This window comes from Vombatus ursinus, unplaced genomic scaffold, assembly GCF_900497805.2.
Source record: "Vombatus ursinus unplaced genomic scaffold, bare-nosed wombat genome assembly UNPS02000580.1, whole genome shotgun sequence".
Classification (NCBI taxonomy): domain Eukaryota; kingdom Metazoa; phylum Chordata; class Mammalia; order Diprotodontia; family Vombatidae; genus Vombatus; species Vombatus ursinus.
The window spans coordinates 3,056,421-3,077,967 of NW_020940358.1; the positions used below are offsets into that span (position 1 = coordinate 3,056,421).

Here is a 21,547-nt window from a genome sequence, read left to right on the forward strand (position 1 = left end):
GTAATATTAATGTGAAGATCCATGTAGCACGGATTTGAGGGTTACAGAAACTAAATGTTGGTGGGGAAGGCAGAATGGCACAGTGGCTATTATAATGGCATAATAGTCCAAGCAAGAGATCAGAAGGGCCTGAAATAGGGTGAGAGCTGTGGGAATAAAGAGGAGCAATCAGTAGAGAGAACCATGAGATTTAGCAATAACAATGTACCTCAGAATTCATGTTCCCACTAAATTAGAGGCAGCATCTGTATTCTATGTCTTGCCAATGGCACCTGAATTAAACACAAGGACAAAATGTATTCAAGTACACTAGGCCACATAGGACACATATTGAGTCAGCCAAGGCTCAATAAATGCATATTAAGAGGATGTAAATTTGGAAACCACATTAACAAATGAAGCCTCTTCTGTGGTTCTGAGCAGTGCTAAATATGAGTGACAAATCATTTATTCCTGACTTTCAGGGGCAAGGTCACGGATTTAATAACCAGAGTTGCTTTTGTGCTTCTATTTTAGCATCTAGAGGTTGCAGTGATAGGCAGGCTCTCTGTCCTGGGAAGGTGGTGGCTCAATTCCCATCTGTTATCTCCTCACTCTAATGAATAGATTACCATGTTGTATCTCCAAAACATCCACAAATACCAGCGTCCACAGGGAGGTGGTCTCAGAAATAGAGCAAGGGCATAATCTTTGCATGGAGTACACTTTCAAGCAACTGCAAATGTATATAAAATCTCCATTAATGTAATTTGTCTTCTCGTAGCATTCTGGAAGTAGAAGCAGAATCAACAATTGTCCTTAGATCAAGGGAAATGTACATTTGCTCTTTGTGGCTAGCTTGCTGCATTTTTTTAATAGAAATTATTCATAAAGTCAGGATTGCTCTGACTTTCTCTTTTGCTCTGTTTCTCTCTTGGGAATCAAAGACTTGAAAGACAGAATTATTATCCCATGTCTTTCTAGAAAGTCTCCAAGGTTATTTGGGTTTGGAACTGAACTCAGAGCCTGGAGTAGGCATTGTCCTGGTAACTCAGAGTTCAGTCTAATTACTTCAGGGCTGTACACTTGGCCAAGTGACCCATTTTGGGGTTAAACAGACAGGAAAGCTTTTCTTTCTGAGTGGCAATACACAAGCAGGAAGCACCCAAAGCCATAACTGATGGAAGATGGGCATGGAGGATCAAAAAGAGGCTGATGATAAAGATAAGGAAGAGAATAAAGAGACAGATAGAGGTCAGGATGAGGATTAGGGTGGGGATGTAGATGTAGATGGAATTTGGGAATTAACATAGAAGATAAAAATGGGATAGAGATGGAATGGGGAATGGAGTGGTGGATTTGGATTCGGTGGGGTGGGAGATGGGAAATTGTGGATGGAAGTGAGACGAGGGAGGGGTAGGGATAAGATGGAGAATGTAGCTGGGGTGAGGGGTGGAGAATGGCTGACATGGGTGGGACTTAGAGTGAAGGAGATGGTAGGTATGGGGATGGGGTATGGGAAATAGTGATGGTGATGGGGGATAGGGACAGGGTGGAGAATGGAAAATGGCGGTTAGGGTAGAGAAACTCAGCAGAAGCTGTGCATCAGAGTTGGGTATCAGAAGCTCTATTCATGTCCAAGAAGGCAGGAGCAGCTTTATACTACTTTCATTGCTGGTCAGATAAGCCCAACTGTTGTAAGAGATTTGGTGAAGCATTTGAAAGAGTGGGAAAATTGGGGCAGCTAGATGGCGCAGTGAATAGAGAGCCGGCCCTGAAGTCAGGAGGACCTGGGTTCAAATCTGGCCTCAGACCAAACACTTGACACTTACTAGCTGTGTGACCCTGGGCAAGTCACTTAACCCCAATTGCCTAAAAAAAGAGTGGGAAAATAAATGGCAAATAGAGGTAAGACAAGTTTGTAGCATCTTGGCTGTAGTGGCTTGGGTTTTGTCCCTTTTATTTTTGCTGGTGGTGTCACGTGTGGCCTCAGTTGTGTATCAGGGAGGAGCTGCCTAGTGGGATTTCCTTTCAGGACTATGTTTATGTTTTCTTATGGGTGGGGAGGATGAGTTTTGAGTGATCCATAGTTGATAGTTTGGCAGTCAGTTCTCAGAGAATAGCCCGAAAGATTCTTTTTTGAATTTGAGTGGTAATAAGTCATAGATTTGAACTCAGCTACAAGAAATAGGGCTCAGTCCTTCCTTGCTGGGGAAGATTGCCAGTGGGGGGTCTCTGCGTTAGAGTGTAACGATGGGGTTAGGGAGGGGAGAGATGATGGGATTGTCATATAGAATGGGGGAGAGGTTCAGTGAATGGGAGATAGGATGAGAGGATGGGGTTAGGGGATGGGAGATGGTGAAGAGTTGAGGCTAGGGAATGGGAGATAAGGAAGGAGATGACACTGGGGAAAGGGAGATGGGCAGGGAATGAGTTTAGAAGGGGCAGATAGGAGGATGGGATCAGGTTTCTTATAGATCTCAGAGATTGTATGGGGTATGATTGCGATGGATGCTTGACTTTCCCAGCTTTTGGTTAGATTTTTTTTTATAAGAAGCAAGTATGTTTGTGCAATAACAAGATGTTCATATGAAAATTCATTCCACATGGCACATATTTGTGGTCCTAGGATCTTTTTGAAACATGGCAGGCCTTTTGAGGGTTGGGGTAGGAGCAAGGACGATACTTCTATAGTCTTTAGGCACATTTCTGTTTACCATTTTTACTACTTCAGCTGAGAAAGCTGTGACAAAATCAAAGCTATAGAAAACATTTTTGACAGTGTGTGAAAGAAACAGCCAGAAGCACATCTAATGGCATAAAATCTGCTCCTAGGAAGAGTGACTGAGCCAATGCTGGCACTGTACTCCAGGCAGAACAGTGGGGGATGTGGCATTTCCATTTTGGGGTTGCAACTTTTTGTTGAAATTCTAGTCTGCATTCCAGTTATTTTTGTATCCAGGGGCATGTGAGAAATTAAATGTTTTAAAATAGGATTGCAAAAGTCTTTCGAGACTCCTTAAACCACACATTCACCAAATATGCAGTGACCCACCCACATTTACTATGCCTTTGCAAATTTTCTTTTCTCCCTATCTTTGTCATCCTTCCTGTTTCCATAGTTAATGTTCTCCCTAAATCTACCATTCCTATTCATATCAGATACCTTCATATCTGTGTAGCCTTCTAATCTCCCATATCTCCTTGCCTGTATTTATTTTCCCATGTTTCCATCTCATAGTAATAACAAATTCACATTTATAAAACATTTTGTGGTTACAAAGAATTTCACATACATTATCCCATTTGATCCTTACAACTCTGTGAAGTAGGTAGTGCTATTGATTTATCCATTTTATAAATGAGGGAGTTGAAGTTCAAAAAGGCATGGTGACTTGTTCTGGGTCAGTCAGTTAGTAATTGATGGAGACAGAACTGCAATACAAATCTTTTGTTGCAGAATACAGTATTCTTTAGATTTCAACATATTCCACATCCCTCCCCAACCTATATCCTGCTTTCTACTGCATTCCTATGTCTCTGTGTTTGTACAGAGAATGGCATTGATTTCAGTGACATTTTTGTCTATGTCTTCTGTCCCTAGAACCCAGGACAATTATACTAACATGGTGAGTTATGATATTTTTGAAGGATTATAATTCTCAAAAATTGAAAAGGACCTCAGAAACCCATTAGTCTAACCTAAAGGATCCATGGGATCACAGATCAAGAGTTGAAAGGAACCCCAGGGATCATTTAGACTAACCCCTTCATTTTACAAATGTGGAAAAAGGACCAATGAGGTAAAGTTTCTCGCACTAGGTCACACAGGAAAGAAGCACCAGAGGCATAATTTGAACTCTGGTCCTTTGACTTCAGAATCAGTGTTCTTATTACCACAACACAGTTAGTAGAGATTTATCTACATAATTTTGACAAGTGGTTATCCAACTTTTGCTTGAAGACTTCAAGTAGCATCTTGAAGCAGCTCATTCCCCTGTCCATTTTTAATTGTAATGTTTTTCCTTTCATCAAGCTAGATCTGCTTTTCTACAACTTCTATCTACTTGCAGAACAAGTCAAATCGTTTTCATGTGACAGCCCTTCAAATACTGGAGGATAGCTATCATGTTCCCTCAAATCTCCCCTCAGTCAGGGTAAATGCCCCTAGTTCCTTTAACTGGTCTTCATTCTGTCTGGCCTATCCTGAATGAGTTCCATTTTGTCAATGTCCATCCTAATATGTGGCACTCAGAGCCGGACATACCTGAGCCACGATACGTTCTCCCTTCCTCCAGTTCTCTTGACAGTAATGGGATGAGGTAGGGAAAATTAGATAAATATCCAGTCTGGAGAAGAACAATTTTCTATAACCACTGAGGACCTAGATACAAGGCCTTCATTGCCTGGTCACCTGGGTATAAGCCCAGAACTAGAACCTCAGTACTTTGTGCATCTAAACGGAGTGAGAATATCAAGTCAGCATCCTGGCTGGGGCCTGGGGCCTCTGAGTCGCAAACTCTCTCCTTTTAAGTCTCAGAGTCAGAGGTTACTTAAGCCGAAGTTACTCTTCCCCTGCTACCATTCTTTGCTTCCTCATCCCAATCCACCTCTCCCAAATATCCATCTCAGTTTGCCCTTCCCTTCCATTTTGCCCTCTGGATCCCCTATTCTATTGTTAACAAACTACCCTTTATAGTAGACCTATCCCTCTTACATTCTTCCCATCTTCCTGCCTCCATAGAAACCTGGCTTCAATCAGAAGGCACTTTATTCCTAGCCATCTTCTCCAGCTCTAGATGCATGTTCTCTCACAGCCCCAGACATACTGGGCCAGGAGGAAGAGAGAGAATACTTCTTGCTCCTCATTGCTCCTTTCCAACTCCTCCCATCAGCACAGCGCCTGGAACATAGTAAGTGTTTAATAAACACTTGTTGACTTCATTTAACCTAACCTCTTTTGAATTTCTACCCACCTATATTACCCAGTTGAGATCCTGGTTGCTATTATCTTCCAATTACCAGGTCATGCCTCTCCCTTTCTTAAGACAGTTTTCCTTTCTACCACAACCATTGACTTCATATTTGGGGACTTCAAAATCAGTGTTGATGACCCCTTAAACACCTTGGCCTCCTAGTTTATAAGCACCATCAATTCTTACAATGTGTACCTCTACCTCAGTCATGATGAATTCCCCATCACTGATAAGTCTTGAAACTCCATGATAATTCTGAAATTGCCTTCTCAGACCATAACCTCTTATCCTTTCATGTCTCCCTCTACATCACACCTTCTGAGTCTATTTCTAGTTCTTATCCTGACATCTAGCCCTCCACTCTTTTCTGTTTCCCCCATCCATCACATCTACTCTCGCTTTCCTTCTTTCAATATACTGATTTTGCAACCTATCAATTCAGCTTTATGCCAATTTCTACCTTCAAATCCCTTGCCTCTTTGCCCTGTCCCTCTTCATCTTTTCCCAAACACCAACCCTGGATTATCATCAATGACTGCCTTCTCTGCTTTTACTCATGTGATCCCTGATCCTCACTGTAGGAAGTCACACAACTGTGCTGCCTTGGGCCACTACAAATTTATTCTCTCTTACCTCTAATAGGCTCTTATTGTTAGATGACAATCCTATTCCTCTTCCCTAATTGATTCTGTATTAAATGCTCAATGGTTTCTGTTCCAAATCTTCTCTTCTCCCCTCAAGTCACATCTACCCTCTTCCCCCTTCTCTGTCCACAGAAGACTTTATATGAATGAAAAAAAAAACATTGAAGTATTTACTTTTTGCAAAACACTGTGCTAAGCACTAGGGATACAAATAAAAAAGTGAAGATAGCTCTCAAGGAGTCCCCATCCTCAAAAAACCCTCAAGTGATCAGTCTATGATGTAACTGTCATCTTATATATCCCCTCTCTTTCATAGCTAAACTCTGGGAGAAGACCATCCACAACTGGTAGATGGTCCACTTTTTTTCTCTTGTTTTCTTGGAAACTCTGCAGTCTGACTTTTGACCTCATTATTCAATTGAAACCGGTCTTTCCAAAGTTAGGAGTGATCTCTTAATTGCCAAACTGAATGACTCTTTCTCAGTCTATGTCCTTCTTGACCTCTCTGCAGCCTTTGACAATGTTGATCACTATCTTCACCTTGACACTTTGTTCTCTCTACATTTTCCTGACTGCTCTCTCCCAGTTCTCCTCTATTTGTCTGACTGCCTCCTCAGTCTCCTTTGCTACATCTTTATTCAGGTTATGCCTGTTAACTGTGAGTGTTTCCCCATGACTCTGTCCTGGGTCCTTCTCTCTCTATACTATTTTACTTGGTGATCTCATCAGGATTTAATAGCAATCTCTGTGCTGATGATTCTTAAATCTACCTTTCCAGCCCTAACCTCTCTGTTGACCTCCAGTCTCACATCTCCAATTTCCTATTGGACATCTCATGCCGGATGCCTAAAGACATCTTAAACTCAAGATGTCCAAAATGGAATCTTTCCCTACAAACCTTCCCTTCTTCCTAACTTCCTGTTGCTGTGGAGGGTAACACCATCCTCCTGGTCACATACCTAGGCTCACAATCTATGTGTCAGCCCTAACTCCTCACTTTCTCTCACTCCCCTCCCTCCGTATATAATCTGTTGCCAAGTCCTCTCTTTTCTACCTTCACAGCAAATCTAATATACACTCCCTTCTCTCCTCTGATACTGCCAGTACCCTGGCTCAGGCATGCATCACATCATTCCTGTATTGTTTCAGTAATCTGTGGGTTTATCTCCCTACATCTACTCTCTCCCTCCTCCATTCAACTGTCAAACTGATCTTCCTTAAATGTAAATCTGACCATGTCATACCCTCTAGAATTAAATATAAAATTCTCTGTTTGACTTCATGACTTCTGACCCCTTCTTACCTTTCAGTCTTCTTACACCTTCCTTCCTCATATACTCTTTGATTCATTGACACTGGCTTCCTTGCTATTCCTCAACATCTACCAACTCTGGACATTTTCATTGGCTACCCCTCCTCATGCCTCTCTCTCTCCTCTCTGTTTCCCAGTTTTTCTAGCTTTTTTCAAGTCTCATCTAAAATCTCACCTTTGTTAGGTGGTACAGAGGAAAGAGTACTGGATCTGAAGTGAAAGAAATCTGAGTTCAAATTCAGCCTCAGATACATATTAGCTATATGACCCTGGCCAAATCACTTAACCTCTATCTCTGTCTCTGTCCCTCTATCTCACAGAGGTTGAAATAATACTTGCAAAATACTTTGCAAACTTTAGGGTGCTATAAAAATGCTATGATGATGGTTGATGATGATGATGATGTAAGAAGCCTTTTTCCAATCTTCCTCAGTCTTAGAGCCATCCTCTGAGATCATATGCTGTTTATAGATTGTCTACATATAGTTTGCATTATCTCTCCTTCTCCCCCCCCACCCCAGACTGTGAGCTCCTAGAAAGTGGGGATTGTCTTTTCTTTTTTTGTATTCTTAGTGCTTAGCACAGTGCTTGGAGCATAGAAGGCACTTAAATCCTTGTTGGCTTGAGTTGACTTGCATTTGTTATTTCTAAAATGGGGATAGAAGAATCTAGGAAAGGTCCATGGGAGAGAAAGTCTAGTCTAGTTTCCCTTTAGGAAAGAGAAAAAAAAACCAAACAAACCATAAAACAAAACCCTGCACTGGTTCTCCAATAAAGAACATGTATTTGTTGCTTTGCTTTCCCCTAGATGTGGTCTGATCATTGCTGTTGACCCACTTTGGACACACCCGGTCTATCTGGAACCAGAGTTAGGGTAGGAACCACTTGGCCCATCAGACTGGAGCTCACTCCATTCACTAGGCATTATTTGGAATTAAATGCTTCCTTTGCTTCATCCTCTTTAAAAACCTGCCAACTGTTTTAGTCTCCTGGAGCTAAGGATGTGCTGGTAAATATTTATTAATTGGCTGGGGAAGGGGGAAATGTATGCAGGATGCTTTAAAATTTAATCTGCCTTATTAATATTTTCATCACTTTTATAAGACTAAACAATCAGCCAGACAATAAAAATCAAGCTCTGATTTGAAAATTTCTTATTTTTGAGGTGTAAATGCTCACAGTGAAAATATAACAATAGGGGGGCAGCAAGGTGGTGCAGTGGATATAGCACCGGCCCTGAAGTCAAGAGGATCTGAGTTCAAATCTGGTCTCAGACCAAACACTTGACACTTACTAGCTGTGTGACCCTGGGCAAGTCACTTAACCCCAATTGCCTAAAAAGCAAAAAAATATATGTATATAACAATAGGCTCTCATGAAGCCATAAGACTTGGATCCCATGCAGCCCCACTTTGTAGCATTATGTCTTTGGGCTAGAAAGGACTGAAGTCCTTGTTTCCAGGTAGGCCTCTAGATCTGAACTGAATCTGTTATTTCTAAATCCCACAGCCACTGTTAGGAAGTTGTACCAATGTTTATTACTATTGTTTCCATGAAATTTTCCTCCATTCTAACTTAAATCTCACACTCTTAGATCATTTTCCTCTTGACCTAATCTCACTGGAATTACTGCACAGAGCCCCCCTGTATGTTGGAGAACACTGTTAGTTCCTGAAACTTCTCTTCTTCAGACTAAACAAATCTTTGGGCTTTACAGATCCTGTGTTTTCCAACCCTCTACTCAGATTTACAGCAATCTGGGGAGGTTAAATGAGTATTTCCATGTGCAAAAATACAGCACAGGAATTTCTAACTTTATCCATGGAGATCTCTGATTGAGGTTTCAAGCTCTTACCTGGGGCAAAGCCTTAGAGTTAATCATAGGGACTAAGGCTTTAAAGAATCAAAAAGGGCCTGCCGGAAAAGTCCATTTGGGTCTAACTGTCCCAGTGCGGTGTCTGATCTGGAAATGAGGCTACTACTCTTGAGTGGATAGACACTTGGTTCCCCTTCCTCTCTCCTTACCCCATCCCCAATTCTTTGACATTAAATCAGACAGACTTGGGAGGAAAATGAAGTGTCAAGGAGAAGTAGGGTGGAAAAAAGGCAAAGGTAAAATAAATTTTTCCAAAACCTAAATGTAGGTTTCTTTCCTGCTTTGGTCTTAGCTGTGTCAAGATATGAGATTTAGAGATATGGAAGTAACCCCAAGAGTCATCTAGTCGAATGCCCACATTTTAGAAATGGAAAGTAATGAGTCTCAGAGAGGATGACCATGCAGATTGTAAATGGCAGCCTTCTCTGAACACACACAATACCTCCAACTCCTCTCCCTCATACAAAGCCAGAAAAAGAGTCAATAAAGTTGAATTCCATTGTAAAGGCATCTTATCATAGCTTTGGCAACCAAGTTGGGTAAGTATCAGGTTGTATTGTTAAAGTATCTTTAAAAAAGACCAGGGCTACTAAATTCACAAACAGAACTGGGCTTTTATTATGAAACAACCCTGCAAATATATCATGAAGTCCTGTGGATTTAATACATTTCCTGAGGAAGGAGGATCATAGTGTGAGTTGTTCACAGAATAACAGGTAGCCTGCCGTTGCTTTCAACGGGACTGTTTATTATTGAAATATCAACAGTATTCCTTCACAGAAACAATTACTCAGTCATCACAGAACTGACACACAAACATGACAAAATAAATACACCCAGAGCACACTTCATTTGAATTAAATATTAAATAAATAATAAATACAGCATCTTCATTTCCTGTTATCAGTGCCTGAAACAAGAAGAACCCAAAAAAAAGGGGGAAAAAAAAGGAAAACTAAAAAGTGTCTCTCTCAGGTCCCACCCCTCCCATGAAAAAAACCCCAAATTATCAAAACTTCTCAGTTACAAAATATCTTTAAAAAAATCCCATTATTAAAAGAATAAATAACAAAATATATATAAAATAACTTGGTCACATCAAAATTACAATTAGGAGCCATATCTAGATTTGTTTTGCAAGTGTGGACTCTACTATGCTCAACACATTGTATTTTTCTTTGTTTCCATCTATTTCCTTCTCATGGTACCCTGGTATGGTCTCTAGTTTAAAATAGTATAAAATTAATAAATAAAAAATGTTAAATAAATAGCAAATGTTAACATAAGGTGTTGTGAATATAAATTACATACATCTTGCCAAAATTAAATAATTTACAGAATAATCAAACTAACTACTTTTTTTTTCTTCCAGGAAGTGCAATTTTCTACTTTTAAATACTAACTCTGAATTGCAGTCACCATCAATTTGGACTCTATTTACATGTTAAGAACATTGTGTTTTTAACACATTAAAATTTTCTTTTCCTTTTTTCTTTTTCTTTTTTTTTGCACCTTGAATGGATTCTCAAAAGAAGTGTAATCTTTGTGATACTGTATTTGGAACTTAATTATTGACATATCTAATGTCGTCCTACTCCCCCATCCCCTTACCCTTCATCCATCACCACCACCCTGTCACCTATGGCCCAGAAATCAGTTCTACCTGAAAGCAATTTCCCCCAGGGAATTCAAGAAACAGCTTGGCTGTTCAGTGGATCACAGTGGCTGTTCAGAGAAGCCTGAAAAGGTAAAGAATGTCATACACTGTGGTTCTGTGGGGTTCTAGTTTTGCATCCCTCTTAAACTTCTGAAATGACAGCAAGTGCCTCTAAATTGTAGTAGATTCTGGGTGCCTGCACTATCTGTAGCCTAGGGAAGTGTGAAGGGTGGAGAGTAGGGTGGGCTTTGGGCCAATACATCAAGCATTTCTTTACAGCCTTGGAAGAACCATTCCTCTGATCCTTCTTTGCTCCTAAGGATGTGAAACTAGAGGTCATCCCTACAAGAACATTGTGGTGGTTTCAGTTCTTTAAGTGAGCAGTGGGCTACAGTCATGGAGTGGCGGACTAAAGGGATTCTTTGGAAGATCTATACCCAAATTTTTCTCTCTTGGAACAGTGCTTTTAGTCCCAATAGCCTTGCCAAAAAATTATATATATAATATATATAAAATTAAATTAAAAAAAATAACACAATCTGCTACCAATCAGAGACACAGTCTCGGCTGGACCCCTTTGGGTCTTTGCACACTGTATCTTTAACCATGTCTAAAAATATTTTCCTGGTGCTGAGATGCCATCTCTCCCACCAGCAGAATGGCCTTGACAAGTAGCAGAACCAGAACTCTAGGGAAGCAGAGCTCCCAGAGTATAAGACAGTGGACCCTGACACACTGAGCATTGGTGTGAAATATCTGGCGCTGGTCTATTCCTAAACAGCTATTTTCTCGTGGTTACGACAGACAAAGGAATACTGTAGTTGCAAACTCCAAAAGCTTCCCTGAGAACCTTTTCCATTGCGCTTTCCACTGGAGATTCGGAACTGCTCTGCGGATTTCTTTTAGAAAATAAAAATAAAGGACTTTTTTTTAAATACTTCAAAGTTTCTACTCATTGGCTATCTGAGTACCTTCAGGGTCTGAGGCCTTGAGGAGGTTCATGCCAAAAGGTTACTTGCAGCTCTGGTGCCGCATTACATCAGCACAGGATTGTGGATGAATGGGGGAGGGGGCTGTATCTTCACAGTCACAGACAATGGGTGTTTAAGTTGGTCAGTCTCTTAGGTAACACTGAACTGCAGACCTTCCTCACCTTGGATGCCCTCTGCCCTCCTCTCTCCTCAAGTCCCCCAAGCTCTTCAGCCAATCATAGGGTGCCATCTTGGATGCCCATCTAGTGTGTTGCTATGAGTAAGAAAACCCCCTACCATCTGCAAGAGGGACTAGGAGGTAAATAATAAAATGGAGTTTGATTCAGTTCTTCTTATAAATGGCCTCTCGGTTATGTTTTGGTCCTTTTCATTCATTAAACAAGTTTCACAACTTGTAAACCTGAATACTTGGGAGTGAAGGTTTTCATCTTCTAATAGCCTTTAGTTAGTCATTGATCGTTTGATGTGGGTCTATGCTGTTCCTGAAGTTCTAGACCTGGATCCCCTTGACGGCTTGCTTGATGCTCTCAAGCAGGTCCTTGTTTTCCGGGTTCTGGTAGCACTCTTGGTTGGTGTACATGTCAGTAAGGGTGTTGACATAAGCATCAAAATTCTGTTCACTGATTGGCTCCTAATTTCAACACAAAACAAAGCCAAGTTACCTGTAACATCGATATTTATTGCCTCTTCTCCACCCACCCAAACTAGGTTACAGTGGTTTTCTGGGCATCGCTAACTTAGAGATGGAGAAAACATAAAGGATGGAGAGGAGAGGAAACTCAAAACCTCAGTCACAAACCACAGCGAAAGTCTTTAGTGTCTACTGAGAGAGAGTAAAAACAAAACAAAAGAAAACAAAAAAAAACCCAGTTCCTTTTTTCTCCTCTCCCCTTTCTTTTCTCTTCCCCCTCCCCATGTACTGAAAATTATTTCCTAGGAATGGAAAAAGGGAGCCAGCAGCCCCTTATGTTTCCCGACTTGGACTAATTCATAGGATCTCATCTTTTCTTTTTGTAGCAACACTATGGCAACATGGTCTCTGCTGTTGGATCTCATTAAATTAAGCCAAACGTGCTGTCTTTAAAACCATTATTTTATTTTATTTTTGGCTGCAAGCTTTTCAGAGTAGAATAGGAGCTACTTCCTTTCTAACAGCAACTGTGAGACCTGGATGATGCAGAATTCTAATCCCTCCCCAGCTTCCCTTGGTTCATCTAAGATTAAAGGCCCCGGGTGCCCTGTTTGCTGATTGTAGTCACTGGCCCCAAAACAGAACAATGGATGTAAGGAAAGAATCAGCAGAAATGACACAAAAGGGACACTCTCTATAAGCTCCAGAAACACATGTACCAATGACCCCAAAGGCAGAGATGCATTGTCTTGGTCAAAATATACATTGCCTCACAATGTAGGCTAAATTTCTAAACTCAAATTTCTTTGAAAGGGGAAAAATACATAGGTATACACTAAAAAATAATACCAAGTATAAGCTACATTTGGATTTTATAGAAATGAAATTTTTATCGGGGAAGGGAGCCTAGATTTGTACCAATAAAGTATGTCAGTAGAATGCAGAGGTAAGCTTTAGTTACTTTAACTCCTGAATTGTGCAATTCCAATGCATGTAGTGATTGTGAATGCTCCTTACCATATGTGGAAGGCGGATGTTGGCTAGACTTTGGATGAGTGCCTGGCTTAGGCCAGAAAGCTCCAGGAACAAGGCTTCATTCTGTTCCTCTATGATCTTGTTTTCTTCCTCAATGTTCTTGAGATTTTTCTCCATGGTGGATATCTATGTCAGCAAGGGAAAACAAAAGGAGGGAAAATCAATCATCTCCCCTTTTCATCTCTCTTCATATTCTTCATCTATATGCTTCTATTGGATGTGAAATACAGTCCTGCACCCTCTGGTTTCACAAAGAAAGGAAAGGGTTTGGTTCAGGCTCACCCAGGTCTCCCTTAAGGGCAAGGGAGTGAGTTCAAGGTGTCCCCCTTAGGATGATCATTAATAGTCTGACCCTTTGGTTATTCTGTGATCTCAAATGCTAAGGGGAGGAAAAAATGCTAGCTAGAACAAATACCTCAAACTTGTTTTCCTAAGCATCAGTTCAGGGCACCAGGTAACTGGGGAGGGGATGCAATGAAAGGAAGGGATAGGACAATAATGATCTGCCAGCAGAAAAGTACTCCATGTTTTGACTGGATCTTTTGAACAATATTTCTACAGAATTTAGAAAGTTTAGAATTAGGATTTTAGGCTTTTAACCTACTAAAACAGGCCTCCTCATGCCATAAGAGTGAAACTGGGTTGTTGAAAGCTCTGATTTCAGACCACAAGTTCTGGTATTGTGGGGTTACAATCTGTGTCAGTGGAAGGAGGAGCCTCTGATACTAGAAATAGTAGACTTTTATCATTTTTGCAATCTCTAAAGAAAAGGTAGGTTCATTTGGAAACTCAGAAAAGCTTAAGTGTTCCTCAAGGTCCTGAAGGGGTTAAAAGCAAAGAACAGTATCCAAATTATTAGCATAATAAACCTGCTTAACTTTAGACTCAGAGAACCTCAGCATTGGATGATACTTCAGAAGACATCTAGTCCAGTCCATGTCTGAACATGAGCCCCTCTGTAACATTGCATAAAAGTGGCCATCTAAAATCTAACCAAAGACTTCTAATGACTGGGAACTTAGAAATATGAGCTATTATCAATACAGTGCTTTAAATTTTCCCAAGTGCTTTATGTATCTTCTCTCCCGTGACCTTCCTAACAGTCCTGGAACATAGGTGCCATTATTGCTCCCATTTTACAGATGAAGAAACTGAAGTCGGAAGGTTAAGTGAATTTCCAGGGTTGCACAGCTAATGACTATTTGAGGCCCTTCCTAATTCCAAGTTGAGTACTCTATCTCCCATGCTTTTTACCTGTCTTGATTCCTCCACAGTTCTACCACTCCACTTTTGGATAACTCTAATTGTTAGAAAGCATTTTCCTTATAGTGAGTCAAAAACTATTTCGCTGCAAATTCTATCAATTATTCCTATTTCTGCTCTCTGGGGCAAAGCAAAATGAATTTTAGTAGCCTCTTCTACATGACAGCTATTCAAATCTTTGCAGATGACCACTATTGTTTACTCCACCCTCCCTCAAACCTCTTATTTCAGTTAAATATTCCCAGTTCTTTCAACAAATCCTTTCATGGAATTTTTTTAAAGATTCCCCTTGAAATCCTCATCTCCGTCCATTGCTCACATTCTATCTTGACAATGTGCTTCCTAAAATGAGGCCTCTGGAGTGGAATTCAGTACTTCATATGGGATACAACCAGGCCAGAACACAGTGAGAATATCACCTCTATCTTTATGGACTCCATGCTTTGACTTATTGCAACCTAAGATGGCATTAATATTTTTTGGCTACCATGTTAACATTGTTAACTCATGTGGAGCCTGGAATACTCAACACCCTACCCCATGCCCCTAAGTCTTTTTCATACGAATTTTTATTCTAGTCATATCTATCATACCCTATATTAAAACTGGTGTTCTGTATCCTAACTGTGGCATAGGGATTAGAAACCAGTAATCTAACTTAAGGAATAGAGTTAACACAAATCTAATTCAACATGGAAATGAGATGAATAGTGTGCAATGGAAAGAACATTAGATTTGGAGTCAAAGGAACTGATTTCAAATGTGGCCTCTGCCACTTAGTAGATGTGTTATTTTGGACAAATCACTGAAACAATCAGGCCCTCATTTTGCTTATATGGAAAATGAAGAGGTTGGACTAGATGACCTCTAAGGTCCCTTCTAATTCTAAATCTAGGATCATAAGTCTCTTAGGGAAGATCATCAAAGACTAAGCAATCTCCAAGATGGAATCAATTGGATAAGGAAAACTCAAAAGGATTGGTGGCATTCCTTTCCATCTAGTGCAGTCATTTTGCAAATGAGGAAACTAAGGTCTAGAGAGGTAAAATAAATTGTGCAGGGTCATGCATCTGTGGCTGCAGTGGTGTCATTTCCCACTGCCAAGAGCGTAAGTGGTTGAAAGTCAGGGGAAGCACCTGCAGTGGAGTGTTTGATTATCACCAGGAGAGAGTGCCTAAGCATTGACTGGAATGGGCTGATATCACGGGAGGAATCAGCATTGGGGAGAGGCCACTGAAAAGATCAAGCTGAGTTGATGGATCAGGCATGCCAACATGCCAACAGAGGGGGAATACAAATGGGTAATTAGCAGTCTTGCAAAGGCTGATTATGTCCCAATGAGGTTTGAATATTGGTCTGTCAGCTGAATATACTTGTAGTAATAAGAGCTACTGATTCTATTCTGGTCGTTCACATTGGACGGGTGCTGTATTTCTCCCAGGCTTATTATCATGACTTTTTCCAAGTAGGACTCAATCACCTGTTCTCTACTGAATTCACATTGGTACATTGAGTACTTCTTATGCCTTCTCCCTTTTAGAAAAATCCCTAGAATAAATCCAAAAGCAGAAATGTCTCTAAGTGTCCAGGATGGGGGAATGAACCAATGAATGTGAGAGCGAGGAGTCCAATTAAGCTCCCACTCCAATTCAGCAGCACTTTCTGGGCTGCTAGCCTCAAACTTGGTTTGTTTCATGGGTACACAGAGCTACCTTTCCCATGATGCCCAACTAGAGTTCAAACTATCTGTTCTTTTTAAATTTTTTTTATTAATTTATTTTGATTTATCAACAATCATTTCCATAAGCTTTTGAGTTTAAAATTTTTCTCCCCCTCCCTCCCCAAGACATCGTGCAATCTGATATAGCCTTTTCATATACATTCCTATTAAACACATTTTAACATTAGTCATGTTTTAAGGAAGAATTAGAACCAGTAGGAGGAACCACAAGAAAGAGGAAACAAAACAAAACAGAAGAAAAAATAACAAATAGTATGCTTCAATCTGCATTCATACTCCATAGTTCTTTCTTTGACTGTGAATAGCATTTTCCATCATGAGACTTTTGGAGATGTCTTAGATCCTTGCATTGCTGAGAAGGGCTAAGTCTATCAAAGTTAGTCATCGCACAACATGTCTGTTACTGTGTACAATGTTCTGCTGGTTCTGCTCACTTCACTCAGCATCAGTCCATATAAGTCTTTCCAGGTTTTTCTGACGTCTGCCTGTTCATTATTTCTTATAGCACAATAGTATTCCATTATACTCATATACCACAACTTGTTCAGCCATTTCCCTATTGATGGGCATCCCCTCAATTTCCAATTCTTAGCCACCACAAAAAGAGCTGCTATAAATATTTTTGTACATGTGGGTCCTTTCCCCATTTTTATGATCTCTTTGGGATACAGCCCTAGAAGCGTTATTGCTGGGTCAAGGGTATGCACATTTTTATAGCCCTTTGGGCATAGTTCCAAATTGCTCTGCAAAATGGTTGGATCATTTCACAACTCCACCAACAATGAATTAGTGTTCCAATTTTCCCACATCTTCTCCAATATTTATCATTTACTTGTTTTGTCATGTTGGCCAATCTGATAGGTGTGATGTGGTACCTCAGAGATGTTTTGATTTGCATTTCTCTAATCAATAGTGATTTAGAGCATTTTTTCATATGACTATAGATGGCTTTAATTTCTTCATCTGAGAACTGCCTGTTCATATTGTTTGACCATTTATCAACTGGTGAATGACTTGTATTCTTATAAATTTGACTTAGTCCTCTATATATTTTAGAAATGAGGACCTTATCAGAGACACTGGTTGTAAAACTTCTTTCCCAGTTTTCTGCTTCCCTCCGAATCTTGGTTGCATTGGCTTTGTTTGTGCAAAAACTTTTCAATTTAATGTAATCAAAATTATCCATTTTGCATTTCATAATGTTCTCTATCTCCTGTTTGGTCATGAATTCTTCTGTTCTCCATAAATCTGACAGGTAAACTATTTTTTGCTCTGCCAGCTTACTTATAGTATCAACCTTTATATCTAAATCATGAAGCCATTTTGACTTTATTTTGGTATATGTTTTGAGATTTTGATCTATGCCTAAACTATTTGCCCTTTGAGGTCTTTTGTACCACACTCTGCTATCTCCAAGGCTGTGGACTATAATAACACAATGTGATCTGAGGCCATTATAGTCAGGGAAGATTTCAGGGGGCCTCAAAAAAGATTTAAAGATACTGAAAGACTGGGTAGCACTGAGCTGCTGCTGCTACTTATAATTCTCTCTCTGGCTCCCGGACTATAATATTTCCAGAGCTTTTAGGGAAGATACAGCCTAGGTAAATGAGCAGACTTGGAGGAGTGCCTGACTCTGGTTGGAGAGCTCCAGGAACAGGGCTTATTTCTGCTTCTCTATAATTGATTAAGACCCTTCATAATGCTAATTAAGGGGAACCATTTTTATTCAGACTGTTGAGTAAAGAAGGACCATCTATGAGATTACTTGCAAATACCATAGAGCCAGCATATTCTTTATGCATTGCAATTTATCTTTGGGGTAAGCCTGAGACATTGTTTGAAAAATTCTCCAGGATCACAAATATTTCCAATGACTCACAAGATGGATATTAGCCACATTTAAGTTATTTACCATTTCCCCTCCTTGCAAAAGCTTCAATTATTTCCACCACCTGCTTTTCCTCTTCTTACTGTTCAGAGACGTGTTCTTGGATTTAGGCCTTGTTCTCACCACACAGGTTTCCATAAATACTTAGTGAGATGGGCATAGCTGGGGGCAGGGAGGGGGGAGTTCCCTGGCAGATCCCGTGGGTGACCTTCAGCCCCAAGGGAAGCTGCTTTGAGAAAGTTGTCTTGCAAAATGCATAATGTTCAGAAATATGTGGTTCAGCAAGAGGTATTCAGTTATTGTACCTTCAAGTCACCCAGGATGAGATGTTTGAGTTTTAGCAAGATATATGGTAAATTCTTTTGTGATCACATTATGTTGTGTGGTATTGCCTTGGATGACGGCAGCATGGCCACTGTTTTTTTTGTTTTTTGGGTGTGTGTGGGGAGTCTGGACCTATGACATCATTGCTGTAGTGATTTTCAGGTGAGGAGCCTCCCTTTATCAATACAAATTGGCACCTTCTCTGGAACTTACAGTCTTAAAGAGTTGCTTGGAACACTGAGAGGTTAAATTATTTGCTAAGGTCACATAGCCAGTACGTATGAAAGGCAGGGTTTGAACCCAGGTCTTCCTGACTCTGAGCCAAGCTCTCTATCCTCTACGCCACATGGCCTCTTGTTGACTTAGGTACAAGCCACATGTGCATACAATCTTTTCTCATCATGTCCCCAGGAAACACATCATCAAAAAACCTACCATTCTTTGAGATTCCAACAGCCTTGGTACTGACACCTCAGTACCCTCTGCCCCTCTGTTTGGAGGGCAGAGCAAAGAACTCATCCCAAAGCCTAAAGAAGGCTCTTGGGCCAGCCATTTCTTCATTTCCCATCTGTCTATACACTTCTTTGGACTGTACATCATCATTCCCCTATGCCAGGTACCTCTGCTTTGTGTGTTATCTTCCCCATTAGAAAGGGGAAGATACTGGGGGAGAGCAGAGACTGTCTTTCATTTTTATATCTGTATTCCTAGCACTTAGCACAGTGCCTGGCACATGGTAGGCACTTAATAAATGTTTATTGATTGACAAACTCTCATCATTTTCTCATTAGGTCTACCCCTCACCATCCCACTCCAGCTTGGTTTGATAACTTCCTAATCCACTATACTGGGCCATTTACAACCCAGACTATATTTTCAACAAACTACTCAGCATCCTCAAACTCTTCAACTGATTCCTTTCACTTACTTGGTTTAATAGAAACCTGGTTCTCTCCTTAGGACATAACATCTTTTGCAACTCTTTCCAATGAAACCAAGTCTTCCTACTTTTCATAGTCTCTAGGAGCAGGAGGTGTGGGCATGCTCCTTAAGCCTCATTACCACTTTTAAACCTTTTCTTCATCATTGCTTTTCCATGATATTTCCTTTTTTGAGGTCCATGAAGTTTCTATCATCCTCTCCTTATCCATGTTGTTGTCATCTACCAACCTCCAGATTATTATCCCCACTTTCTTAATGTCTTTAGTTACTGGTTCATTGTTTTCATCTCTATTTAATTCTTGCCAGCATCCTTGGAGACTTCAATATTCATTTTAACAAACCCTCTGACAACCTGAACCCCACAGTTATTAATTCCACCCACCACCCTTTTTACTCTATTCAGCCACACACCTACATAGCTGTATCTTAAACTTCACCATCTGTAAGAATTGTACTGCTTCCAAGATTTAGATCTATGAAATCTCATCCTTCAACCATCATCTCCTATTTTTCCAGGTCTTCCATTCTCACCCACAATAAGGCTCTTCCACCCACATTGTGGCTTCTGGGTTCTTGATCCCTCCTACCCTCCCTGTTCATCACTGTGGATTTACTTGCTTCCACCCTTGACACAATAGTTTGGTATTTTAATATTTCACTAGCTACTACTGTAGAATCCTTTGATACCCTGACTTTCTGCTATTTTGGGCCTGCAAATCCTAATAACTTCCACTATCCAACATTTCCATTCTTCCTCCAAAGCTCTTGAGAATCCTTGAATTTCTTTAGTCAATGACTTTCCACCAACTCAATTGGATTTTACCCACTATAAATTCACAATCCATTGTATAACCAAGTCCTTGCTGTTGCTACATAATTCTTATAGCCTATTCTGATTAACTTCCTAGCTCATTCACCAGAGTCACTGTTTCAAACCTTATCTTCACATCTATTGCCTATAAAATCCCCCTCAATCCCAAACTTATAGCTTGGTGTAGTGGATGGAATATTGGAGTTGGAATCAGGAATTGTTGAATACAAAGTCTACCTCAGACACTTAATACCTTTGTGACCATGGGCAAATCATTTACTCTTTCTCAGCCTCAGTTTCCTTATCTGTAAAATGGAAACAATAATGGCACTGACCTCACAAGGTTATTATGAGGATCAAGTGACTATATATATGTCTATATAGGTGTTTATATATACATATATGTGTAAGGCACTTTACGAATCTTAAAGCACTATATAAATATTAGCTATTATTATTAGCCTCTTGCTTCACTGAAAGAATTGTGGCCATTTGAGGTGTGCCCTCTCACTTGCCCCATTTCATCACTCAAAATTTCTCAGGATCACTTCTACATTAGTAACCTTCAAACTCTCTTTCAAACTCCATATCTTCCTCTTCAGCTGCTTATAAGATATCACTTGGATGTCTTACTAACACCTCAAATTTGTCAGGTTCAAAACAGAGTTTGTTACCTTTCTCCCTAAACTTTACCATTGTTGACTCCACTGTTTCTGTCAGTGCCAACACCACTCACTAGGTTGGGTTTTTTTTTTTTGTTTGTTTTTTGGTGAGGCAATCGGGGTTAAGTGACTTGCCTAGGGTCACACAGCTAGTAAGTGTCAAGTGTCTGAGGCCAAATTTGAACTCAGTGCCTCCTGACTCCAAGGCCTGAGCTCTATCCACTATGCCCCCTTAGAGATTATCTTTGACTCTTCCTTCTCTCCCATCTCTCATGTCCAATCAGTTGCCAAGTTTGGTCAATTCTATGTCCACAACAACTCTTACATACACCCCCTTCTCCTAATCTCCACTTTTATCACACTGACATAGCTTACTTACAACTTATGTATCCTATATATAATAGTGAATGCTTATAGCTTACTTACAGCTATGGTATAGTGAAAAGAGCATTAAACTTGGAATTAGACAACCTGGTTCAGATCCCAGCTCTGTGACTTTCTTCTTTGGTGACTCTTGGCAAGACGCTTAACCTCCCTGGGCCTCAGTTTCCCCATCTTTAAAATGGTAGTTTGGATGCTGAGGTTCCTTCCAGCTCCAAATCTATGATCCTGTCTCCATCTTCATCCCCTACCCTCTATGAATATGTTATTCACATGGATGCCAAAATAATATGTCTCATGCAAAGCTATGATCATGGCATTACTCTAATTCAAAAATATTCTTTGGTTCCTTATGACCTCCAAAATAAAGTACAAACTCCTCTGCACCTTGCATGTAAGATCTCCCAAAATCTGATGCCATTCTACCTTT

The 21,547-nt window shown here is 40.3% G+C and overlaps 1 protein-coding gene across 1 annotated transcript in view; it reads right to left on the bottom strand.

Annotated features, from left to right (window-relative positions):
• Positions 1 to 11,926: 11,926 nt before the first annotated feature.
• MYT1 (myelin transcription factor 1) overlaps positions 11,927 to 21,547 on the bottom strand; it is a 190,148-nt gene continuing 180,527 nt past the window's right edge. The window contains exons 21-22 of the mRNA XM_027850027.1: positions 13,085 to 13,228; positions 11,927 to 12,067 (exon numbers count right to left, since the gene is read on the bottom strand). Of these exons, the coding sequence (XP_027705828.1) occupies positions 11,927 to 12,067; positions 13,085 to 13,228 (285 nt within the window). The remainder of the gene's footprint in view (positions 12,068 to 13,084; positions 13,229 to 21,547) is intronic.